We start from the raw sequence: 12,436 nt of genomic DNA on the forward strand, positions 1-12,436 counted from the left end.
GGGCTGGGTGGTAGGGCCAAAATCTTCAATCCAGATATACAGCAGGTTTTTTTAAGGTCTGAATATCACGTTAGAGCACGTTTTCTGTATGTTGAATTAATCAATAGTTTATATAAAAAAGAAACACATAGTAAAGCCTGTTTGTGATTTGGCAGGCGCTTGTCGGGGCTCTCAAATTCACGATTCAAGGATTTGTGGAATGCAGTGGTACCTTGATTTACGAGTGCACTAACATACGAGTTTTCCGAGTTACGAGCCGTTGTTCCGTCGATTTTTTTGTATTGATTTGCGAGCAAAAATGTGCGTTAGGAGGAGCGGGCTTCAGGTATGCCGCTGCTGGTTGGCACGGCGAGGGAATGCGGCCAGCATCCTGCGTCTCACTCCTTCACTTCACCTGGTTACCTGACCGTGGAAGCATCTCTTTTGTGTTTTGTGCTCGCGATTTGTGCTTTTTTGTGCAGTTATTTTGCCCCAAAAAATATTTTTCTAACCATGGGTCCTAAGAAAGTAAGTGCTGAGAAGAAGAAGCGGATGATGTGGATTGAATTAAAGCACGAAATCATAGAAAAACATGGGCGAGGTGTGCGTCTGATGGAATTGGCGAGGCAGTTCGAGCGTAGTACTTCTACGATATGTACCATACTGAAGCAGACGGAGGCGATAAAGGGTATTACGCCAGCCAAGGGCGTTAAAATAATGTCTAAGCTGCAGACTGCTGTCCATGAAAAGATGGAGAATTTGCTGTGGTTGGTGTGGTTGACGGAGAAGCAGCTTGCAGAAGATAGCGTTTTATTATATTTTTATACAATATTGTTATTTATAAATACATTTTTTTTATTTAAAAACACGTAAAAAAAAAAATTGTGGTGGTTTAATGGAACGGATTAATGGTATTTCAATTAATTTCAATGGGGAAAATTGATTTGCTATACGAGCAGATTGAATTACGAGCTCTGTCACGGAACAAATTAAACTCGTAAGTCAAAGTACCACTGTATATCAAAATCCGACTTATCCAACATATTTGCAAAATTGAAGATGTAAACTTTCATTCACTGAAACCTTGAACCAAAATGTGATTGGCAAACATGTTAAAAAAATGCTTCTAAAAAAGGCATGGTCCAAAGTTTCTGGTCCGTGGTCGATTTTTCTAATATCTAGAAGTTGCCCCCCTTTTGTGTACAAGCTCGTCCTCATCCTGTGGCAGTTGGGCGGTTGAGTAATTTCCCGAAGTGCCGCATTCCTCCGTGGTTATTTACCCTCGCTCCCATGCACAGATAACGTAAAGCACCGTGACTACAAATTACATTAAATATTGCCGTTAAGCAGTTCTGCTGCTGATTCAAGATAGAAACGGTATAAAAGAAACATACACAATAGTCATTTTCCAGCCATCAATGATATATATTGTCATATTGCACAGCCCTAACGTGTAGCATATACAGGTAGTCCTCACTTAACGACCGAGTTCTGTTCGTAGGACCAGGTCATTAAGTGAATCGGTGGATAAGCGAGGACCGTGTTATTTCACGGTAAGGGGGCGTGGCCATTGCGAACGCTAGTGTAGTGAATACTGACAGACTGCGGGAACGAGACTGAGAACTGTGATGAGATGAGATGTATATAGTGTATATAGTGTATATAGTTATATAATGTATATAGTGTATATTTAGTGTATATAGTGTATAGAGTGTATAATGGGTGATGCGTGATGTGGTGCTTGACGCTGAGATGCTGAGCACGCAGCGGGCACGCCGTGGTATTGTACACAGCTTACAATACAGACTGGTCAGAGAGCTGGTTCTAAGTCCGAACGGTCGTTAAAGAGGTAGGTCCTTAAGTGAGGAGTACCTGTACACGCACATACACACCTGCCATATACCGGAGATAAGAACAAGATGTAGGCATTAGTATTTCTTTACATCACCATGATTTGGCTCAGCATTCAAATGCCTTTGAATGTTGTTGACCTCATTTTAATATATGAATGGAGAGAAGTGTCAGTGTCTCTCCTCTTCCGGTGGCAGCGGTATTGGTCGGGAAATCCTCTTAGCTAGGCCTCCGTGCCCTGGAAACTCCAAAAGCTTCTCGGCGAGTGACACAGTGATTTACTCCAAACACGACGCCATCCCTCAAAGTCATCGCTGCCGCGGATCCTTCTGTGTACGGCCGGCTGTGTAATGCAAAGTGACAACACCTCGCCACACTTTTAATGTCTTTGGTTATGGGGGAGATGAATCGGGTTATGTGTGATATAATATGTGTGTGTGTTTGTCTCGGGTATCAATGTGTATTTGAATGATGTGCTCTCTGCTTTATCCCTCTTTCTCACTGCCATTGTCTCAAGCAGTCTGCAAATCTGCAGGACGCAAACAAAGATGCAGTCTTTGATGTGCTCTAGTCCAATCCATACAGAAAATGGATATTCAAGCCTGTGTATGTGTGTATACTGTTTATACAGCGTATATAAAAAAACAACATACAAGGACTCCTCACTTAACCACCGAGTTCTGTTCCCAGGGCCAGGTCGTTAAGCGAATTGGTCGATAAGCGAGGAAGCAGGAATTTTTCCGGACACAACCTCAGTTTTGATGGCGGCCGAGCCGCTTCGCACCTTTTTCATTTTGTGATTTATTTTAGTTAGAGTAAGAGAAGGTCCTGTAACCTGGCGCAGTTATTATGAACATACAATTGAATTTTCCATTAAAGAAAAGTTACAAAAATGTTTGTGTAAGCTGTCAATTATATTTCTTAGAAAGAAAGAATTGGCACTAGCCATCACAATTTAGCCCTTGTCAAAGTCGCTCAGATCCTTACGCTTGCCCATTTTTCCTGCTTCCAACACATCAACTTCAAGAACTGACTGTTCACTTGCTGCCTAATATATCCCACCCCTTGACAGATGCCATTGGAACGAGATGAGCAATGTTATTCACTTCACCTCTTAGTGGTTTTAATGTTATGGCTCATTTGTGTGTGTGTGTGTGTGTGTATGTATGTATGTATGTATGTATGTATGTATGAGTGTGTGTGTGCGTGTGTGTGTGTGTGTGTGTGTGTGTGTGTGTGTGTGTGTGTATATATATATATATATATATATATATATATATATATATATATATATATATACACACATACACAGGTGGTGGATATTTTTAGTCAAACAATTACAGCTTCTCTTATTCCGAGTTTTGTGTATCAATAGCTATTACCAGGGTGGATGGTATGGTTGTATTTACTATCATGCTGGATACTATTCCCAGATGACTCCATAATCCTCTTACAAAATGCAGGCTGGAGAGGAGCAGAAACTATTTTCTTGCTGTAAGAGCGAGAGCAAACTTGGCTATAGGTGGAGCTCGAACCATGCTACACCCCCCCCATCCCCACCCCACCCCCACCGCCTCTTCTGGTCCTCCATCCGCAGTCCAGCCCCGGCACCAATTTTAGCCTCCAGCGATGAGCATGTTTGCTGGTAATACATCAATAAGCATTATACCCTCAGTGAGATCAGCCTCCACGGCTAAGGCATAACCTTGGGAGTGACTTTGTGGCCAGTGCTGTCAGTGTTCCTCAACCGGCCTGCTGTGAATGTTAACACACCCCCACTGCCAGCAAACCCCTGTCCATAGTGGGAATATTCCCATAAAGAAGATACTCGAAAATTCAATTGACTATTACCCCTTGGTAATTTTTTAGCCCCGACAAAAACTCACCAATGCAGATACCAATGCAATATATCGTTTCGAGGTAGATTTGATGCATTACAGATATGCCCAAGCCCAACATTATATTCATACAGTACATGCTGTCTTCACTGAACTGTTAGATACTGTAATCTGGTGTTGGACTGTTATCTACTGTATTGCGCTGTGCAAAGTACGCCCCGAGCATACAAATATCTTTGGTTGGTGACCTAATGATTACAAGGTCAGTTCAGGTTGTACCACTTTAACCTGACAACACAAGCACACAAAAAGCGAATCAGATCTGATTTGTGAGATGGCTCCTACTGCACACCGAGGCAAGGCCTGAATTGAGTAGGCGGAGGATTTCTGAAGAAGTTTCTCTGAGGAAAAATCCAATCTGTCTGTGGGAACCTCTGCCAGGAAAAAATAATCTTTTGTTTAGTTTGGAGACATCCAATTGTGTGTGTTTGTTTGAGATTGATTTCTTCTCTTCATACAGAAACTTAAAATGTATCTTCATGAACTTTAATATCAATCTTATTTCAAATCTGTTGGACCTGTGAGTTCCCTCCAGATTGTGATAAAATACGGTGTTCATCTTTATAATGCACAAAACCTATATGCAATGGCCTCTGGATATGATAACAAAGCATTAGCTTCCATTCCCATAAGTGCAAGATGGTGATTTATATTAAAATCGTAATCCGTATGCATCCACGTCTTTGTTGTCTTTGGTCCTTGGAGTGGCATGTTTAGTTTAAACAATGCTGTTTATGTACCCTGCGTGCATGCCCGCAAGCATGGCAGGTTGGGTTTGGAATAAATGGGAAAACCCAACATGTCGGCAGTTAATCCCTGCAGCACCATCACATTCTCACCGCAAGCCACAAAGCCTCTCCCAGCCCCTGGTTCCCACCCACCCTGGCTCCGGCTCCTCTCCCTGTTCCCATTGCCCTCGCCTGGCCGTGCCCCCATCCCTGTGGCCCATTAGTTTCCAGGCTGTCGCAGAGAGGATGTATGGTAGATGAATGGCTGCTTAGCGGTGTGTTCCTCAGCACAGCGCTCTGTGGCGAGAGATCATTAGCCCTGCGGCTATTTTCTCCGGCTCTCCCCTTCAGCCTGCAGCCATCTCCTGTTCTGCTCTTTTTTTCCCCAAAGAAGGCCAGTGTGCTCTGATATTATTAGTATTAATTATCATAATCATTATTGTGTAAAGCCGGGTGACAGGAGGAGGCGGGGACCTGGTGATGACTGCTGGCTCTCAGAGGGAAGGATGAGAGATGAATCAGCTGTGATGTGTCTTTATTTTCGTTGTGCATTGTGAGATTCCCGTGGCTGCATGGGAGTGGGCCTGCATTTTGTTTTGGTGTAGTGTGCATGTGTGTGTAGTGACGACAGGGGTGTTGGAGCGATTCTGTGCATACGTCCATTCAGGAACATGTGTGTGTGCGCTTGCAAGTTAGCTGGATGTAGGATGAAACTATTATTTTCCAGAGGATAATACTCAGTTCACACTGTTTTCCATTATTTATTTGTTTTTCCAGTTATCCCATTTTTGAAGAGTTGTTTGCTGAGCTTTCAATCGGCGCTTCCCGCTCCCTCTCCTGCTCTCCCTCCCTCCCCCCTTCTCTACTCTTCCTGTCTCTCTCTTGTTCTCCATAACCATTTTCCTCCCTGTGGAAAAGTTGTTGGTTTTGGTAAATTCCCTCTGAGACACAATCGTCAAGGACAGCTTAGAAAATTTAATGATTCCATTTTGGTGTTATTATAACTGTGTTTGATTGTGCTCCATTTTAATGACAGCATTTCTTTGAGAGAGCGTGTTGTATGTGGAGAGAACAGATGGCTCAGTGAGCATTTTTTAACAACCAAATGACTTGCTTTGTACAAAGAGGGGCTGACGAGGCACTTGAATTTAGCTCAACTGCAATTTCCTCTAAATAGGGAGTTAACTTAAACCCCTCCTCTTCTCCACTCCACAGGCATTATCCACCAGATGAAGGGGGACTATGAAACGGCACTGAAACTCCACAAAACTCACCTGGCTATCGCTCAGGAGCTGAATGACTATGCTGCCCAGGGCCGGGCCTATGGTAACATGGGTAATGCCTACAACGCCCTGGGTGCCTTCGACCAGGCTGTACGCTACCACCGCCAGGAGCTGCAGATCTCAATGGAGGTCAACGACCGGGCATCCCAGGCCTCCACCCACGGCAACCTTGCTGTGGCTTACCAGGCCCTGGGAGCCCATGACCGCGCTCTGCAGCATTACCAGAACCACCTCAACATTGCCCGCGAGCTCCGAGATGTCCAGAGCGAGGCGCGGGCCCTGGGAAACCTGGGTAACTTCCACTGCTCTCGGGGAGAGTTCCCTCAGGCTGTGCCCTACTATGAACAGTACCTCCGGCTGTCCCCTGACCTCCAGGACATGGAAAGTGAAGGGAAGGTTTGCCATAATCTAGGCTATGCGCACTACTGCTTGGGTAGCTACCAAGATGCAGTCAAGTACTATGAGCAGGATCTAGCTTTGGCCAAGGATCTACATGACAAACTGAGCCAGGCCAAGGCGTACTGTAACCTCGGCCTGGCATTTAAGGCTCTGGGGGACTTTGTCAAAGCAGAGGAGTGTCAAAAATACCTGTTGTCTCTGGCTCAATCCCTGAACAATGCACAGGCCCGCTTCAGAGCTCTGGGCAACCTGGGGGATATTTTTGTGTGTAAGAAGGATGTAGCTGGAGCCATTCAGTTCTATGAGCAGCAGCTGGCCTTGGCTCACCAGGTAAAATCATATGCAAATGTATTTGTTTTGTCTACAATCTAAACTGATCGACAGCTAACCTAAAGAGCAGCATAAAAATTGTAGTTTATTTCCTGTACTGCCCCGGGGACTTTTAAGTCATGCATATGTTACGGAATGCCCATCTCGTTTCAGGTGAAGGAGCGCAGGATGGAGGCATGTGCCTACGCTGCCCTTGGAGCCACCTATAGGCTGGTGCAGAAATACGATAAGGCTCTGGGCTACCACACCCAGGAGCTGGAAGTATACCAGGAGCTGGGCGACGTGCCAGGAGAGTGCAAGGCCCACGGGCACCTGGCTGCTGTCTACATGGCCCTGGGGAAGTACGCCATGGCCTTCAAGAGCTATGAGGAGCAGCTGGAGCTGGGCCGCAGGCTCAAAGACCCAGCCGTGGAGGCTCAAGTCTACGGCAACATGGGCATCACGAAGATGAACGTGGGTGTGATGGAGGAGGCAATCGGGTACCTGGAGCAGCAGCTTGCCACTTTGCAACAGTTGAGCGGGAATGAAGCCGTTTTGGACAGGGGCCGAGCATACGGCAACCTGGGAGACTGTTACGAGGCACTTGGTGACTTTGAGGAGGCCAACAAGTACTACGACCAGTATCTGTGTGTCGCCCAGAGCCTCAACCGCATGCAGGACCAGGAGAAGGCCTACAGGGGTCTAGGCAATGGACACAGGTTAGCATGTTTCAAATGTTATTTTCTAAAGCCCTCAAGCCTAGACTAGCATGGCAAGTGGTTCTGTTTTTATGCCTTTTTGAGAAAGAAAACACCCGCTGGTATCAATTTCCATTGGTTGTTTTGCTGTGACAGATAATTGCATTCACTGGGTTACTAATAATCGCCGTAATCCCACTTTGCATAATCTTTTCTCTTTCGGAGCTTCTGTTCTTTTATCTGCTTGAGCTAGCTATGGAGGACCACCGCAGTTCAGAGACACCTTTCCGGTGTGCAAGGCTTGGATTCAAGCCTGCCGCTAGCTGTCTCAGCAGCGCCTAGTGGCCCAGGCTTGATCTGTATGCAAAGAGGCTTTGGCACACAGACATCTATAACTGCATGGTGTGTGTGTGTGTGTGTGTGTGTGTGTGTGTGTGTGTGTGTGTGTGTGTGTGTGTGTGTGTGTGTGTGTGTGTGTGTGTGTGTGTGTGTGTGTGTGTGTGTGTGTGTGTGTGTGTTGTGGGGGCACAGAGTTAATTCGCAACGACCTTTTGCATTTTGCCTACTTTCTCCTGTCTCTCTCCCCTGTGTGCATCTGAGAGCTGATAACATCCTGTGAGAATGTACCGTGTAACAAAAACGCAGAGGCAGTGCCAGAATCCTCATTTCGGGGATGATTTTCTCCTCATTGTGTGTCACGAACATGCCACCATAGCAATCAGACACGAGGCAGCATAAGCCACACTGGAGCTTGGAGGGGAATAAAATACATCACACCGAAATGCCGCTCCTCTCCCTCAATCTCTTAGTCAACCATTTTATATTATCACACAACATTAATGATGCTTAAGGCCTTTATTCTTTAACCGCTCCATTTGAATTCAAAGGTACAAATAATTGCTTTGCCTGACAATGTGAATATAGGCTGTTTGAAGACAGTGCGGGCAGACAAAACATCAGCAATGTGACGAATGCAATTCTGTCTTACTGTGCACAAAGGGGCTGAGGCTGTGCTTCTTTGATAGCTGACCTTTCTAAGGTAAGGTAGGCTGAAGTATGTCAATAGTGTTATCCATCAAACTAGGGTTTGATGGATAACACTAACACATTTTTAGGATTTTAGCACATGTATTTCCTATACTTAGTTTCCCATTTCTTTGCAAAGAGACAGACGGCCACACACATAAACACATACACATAGTGGCTCCACATCTGCGGCTATCAAATTTACAGTTTTGTCTGGCATCTAAATCTTTGCTCTTTCACAATGAGCTCTGCGAATGACACTGCTCCAGCAATATATGGTCCCCACTTCCTCTAATAATATCATTCTGTAATATGCACAGATTAGATAACAGGACATACAAAATCAAGTTCCCCTTGATAAGAGATAAGAGGAGAGATGCACAGAGAGCGCAGGCGAATATCTCAGTGGCATTCCCCTGTATTTGTACAATTTGAGCAGCAAATGCCAGTGACAGGTTGAACTAACAGGGCTATTGGTTCTCATATCTCACTCCTAATCTGATTTACACTGCTCCTGCCTGATCTTTTTCTCCTGTCCTTACCTGCAGGGCCATGGGGAACCTGCAGCAATCACTGGTGTGTTTTGAGAAACGGCTGGTGGTGGCCCATGAGCTTGGGGAGTGTGGAGGCAAGGCACAGGCTTACGGCGAGCTGGGCGCCCTGCACAGCCAATTGGGAAACTACGAGCAGGCCATCTCTTGCCTGGAGCGTCAGTTGGCCATTGCCCGGGACACCCAGGACCGCTACTTGGAGGGTGACGCCAGCTGCGGTCTGGGGGCCGTGTACCAGGCCATGGGGGAGTACGAGACAGCGCTGCGTTGCCATCAAAGTGACCTGGAGATCGCAGAAGAAATGGCCAGTCCTGCCCGTCAGGGACGAGCCTACGGTAACCTGGGTCTCACCTACGAGTCGCTGAGCAACTACGAACGGGCGGTGGTTTTCCAGGAACAGCACCTGAGTGTAGCGGCTCAGACCAACGACCTAGCGGCCAAGACTTTGGCCTACAGCAGCCTGGGGAGGACCCATCATGCACTCCAGAATTATTCACAAGCTGTTATGTACCTGCAGGAAGGTAAGTGTGCCGGGGGGAATGTTGGGGAAAGGGAGGGATTGGCTAGTAGGCCTAGTTTATGAATTCATGAATAGGAGATCCAGCACCAATTTGTGACTAAGCCATTGCCACATGTTTTTCAGGGTGTGTGTGTTTGTGTGTGTTTGTTGTTATCTGTCCATATTTGCTACATTTTAACAACAAGCCCATGTTTTGTGCCCATAGTGTGTGTGTGTGTGTGTGTGTGTGACTGTGTGTGTGTGTGTGTGTGTGTGTGTGTGTGTGTGTGTGTGTGTGTGTGTGTGTGTGTGTGTGTGTGTGTATCTGTGTGTGTGTGTGTGTGTGTGTGTGTGTGGGTGTGCGCGCACATGCGCAAAGCTATCAGGGTGCAGGGCCAGGCTTGGTTGCCTGTTTACAGCTTGTTGTTCCTCACACCTTCACATCCACTTCTCTCAGATGGCACTTTGTCAATGAGGTGCCAAAGGATGTTTTCACTCTCCGACTGGCTGACAGGGCCCTGCCTCTCACGCCTCATTGTCCCTCCCACGACTCATGGTGAAATAAAAACCTCGTGCTCGGCCTCTCGAAAACTGCCACCAATGAATGTGACACGCAATAGCGCACAGGGATTTGAGTTGCCACACAGCCCCGTGGACCGCTTCCCACCCCCACCACCTGCCCTATGTGTGGGAACAACCACTACCTTCCTCCCCCAAATGCTGTTTTCATAGTGGAAAAATGCAATCTGTGCAGAGTCACGCTGTTGGCGATTTCACCCTTTTGGGGGTGGGGCAAGCGGGAAACAGGAAGGTGTCTCCACCTCTATCTTCTATCTGTCTTCCATCTGCTTTATTAGAGTTAGCCGGGCCTGGGGTGACCCGGACCCCCTCTCCAGACCGGCTTGTTGAGCTTTAATGGAAACAGAGGTGACAAGCCACTCTATCTCCACCCTGTCCTCCTGTTGTCCCCTGCACTGTCCTTGTATTGTTCCTCGATGCTGCTTGGAAAAAGAACAGCGCCTTCACTATCCTTGACAGCCAATTATTTTTGGCCAACCTACCCAGACCTAAAAGTTGGCAAGGTTTTTTTTTTTCCTCTCCCTCTCTCCTCAGTATTTCTATGTTTTCTCCTGATACCACTGCCATTTATTTATTTTTTACACACCGGTGCTGCTTGGTTATTGTTTTTGCTCTGAAAAAGATTAATTGGAAACAGGCCTAAGGATGCAGCAAGAACTGTAGCTGATAGTGACAACTCATGACCTTGAATTGTGTGCCCTGGTGTGTATGTGTTCAACTTTAATACGTAGTGCTGTGCTGTTAAACAGAATGTCCACAGACAGCTCCAGATATGAGTAGATACTTAAGACTACACAAGCCAGAAATTGCACAAGTAATTGGTGGCAGACTTCGACATTCTTTCATTGTAATCAGACTCCACACTGCATGTGTATTGTTTCCCAAATATGTAATTTAAAAAAAACTCCACCAAAGGGCATTCTGGTTTTGCACAAAAGGCCAGACATTTCATTCTGGAAATGCCGTTTTGTACTGATTAACACAAAGGTGTCATTTAATCAATGGGGTCATTTTAGTGGTTCATGATAGCATCATGGTTAATTTTTACAAACACCGACAACAAATGTGATGATAATCCAACATAATCACACATAGCTTGGATAACCAATAGGAACTGAATTATTTTTAATTATGATGCGTATACTTTATACATTATGTATAGTGCATACATACATACACACAAACATACATACATACATACATACATACATACACACAAACATACATACATACATACATACATACATATTCATATACTGTACATACATATTCATATACTGTACATACACTCATACTGTACATAAATACATACTGTACATGCATACATATGTACACTCATACATACACACATACTGTTTGTACAGACACACATACTGTACATACATATATACCATACATACTGTACATACATATATACTGTACATACATGTATACTGTACTTACATACTTTTCATACATACATACAAACACACATACATACATACATACATACATACATATATACATACATACATACATACATACATACATACATACATACATACATACATACATACATACATACATACATACATACATAGTATATTAAACAATGACATTACAGTGCTGTTAAGATGCTGTTTGAGGTGTAGGTCTTGTATAGGTCTGCCACATTTTGCCGGTTTGTGTTACTGCTGTAAATCATTGGTAATGGTGTCTTTTCTAATGGTGGGTGTGGCAGTGTTTACAGCCCTGCCCTGGCTTCTGGATATAGGAGAAGATTGTGACAGAAAGGTTTACAGTCAGATATTCCAGAACCGGCTCGGTAAATGAAGAGCGACCACCCACAGCATTGTTGAAAGGCCCTGTAAGGGAGGCGCAATCTACTTCAGGGAAGCAGCTCGGTGAACATTTTTGGCCTGAGTACGTTTTTACGCCTGGGACACGAGTGCATGAACTCTAACGCTTTGATCTTGCCCGATATGGAGTTTAAGGCCCTAAACAGTTTGATTTCGTCAAAGTTCGATAACCTCAATGTTCCTTCATTGGCAGCTTAGTGCCATGAAAGAAAAAAGGGATTTGGTTTGAAATACCAATGACTTGGTTAAAATAAGCATCTCTTCATTTATCTGGGTAATAAACCCACAACCTGTCACAAGTACCAAACTTGGTCCTCAGCATAATAAACATGGCTTCCCGATCAATACAGCATGGTGGACATCAGTGAACTGAGTGTTTGAAGTATGTCTTTACTTCACAGCAGTGATTATCAACCTTTTTCAGATCAAGGACCCTCAGTTTGATACGCTTTAAAATATTGTTTCAGGGACCTCAATAAGAAAATGTATTGCGAGATATGATTAAGTCCAAACATCCATACCTGTTTATACTCTATAGTTAGGGAGATAACCGTGAAACTATGATCAAAAGAGTCATTATTGTACATTCTGTGTTCTATTCTCTAATGGTGCTAACGCCTTGTAATAGGGATGCCATGGTAAGGACTTTTTCCCACCGGTTAAACTCGTGACAACACCGAGGTTACCGGTAGCACCGGACATTTAACAACGGGGGACGGAGCGCGGCGAGTGTCCGCGTAATGCACGGGCGGTAATTACGGATGGAGGGAGACAAGTCCCGATCTATACCTGATCTAA

At 45.1% G+C, this 12,436-nt stretch overlaps 1 protein-coding gene across 1 annotated transcript in view; it reads left to right on the forward strand.

The window, feature by feature from the left end:
* LOC307233053 (tetratricopeptide repeat protein 28-like) overlaps positions 1–12,436 on the forward strand; it is a gene marked incomplete at its 5' end in the record, with an annotated part of 185,711 nt that overhangs the window by 152,445 nt on the left and 20,830 nt on the right. The window contains 3 exons of the mRNA XM_080004265.1: positions 5,672–6,468; positions 6,622–7,166; positions 8,720–9,243. Of these exons, the coding sequence (XP_079860391.1) occupies positions 5,672–6,468; positions 6,622–7,166; positions 8,720–9,243 (1,866 nt within the window). The remainder of the gene's footprint in view (positions 1–5,671; positions 6,469–6,621; positions 7,167–8,719; positions 9,244–12,436) is intronic.

The sequence above is a fragment of the Zeus faber genome (genome assembly GCF_960531495.2).
Source record: "Zeus faber genome assembly, chromosome: 7".
Taxonomy (NCBI): domain Eukaryota; kingdom Metazoa; phylum Chordata; class Actinopteri; order Zeiformes; family Zeidae; genus Zeus; species Zeus faber.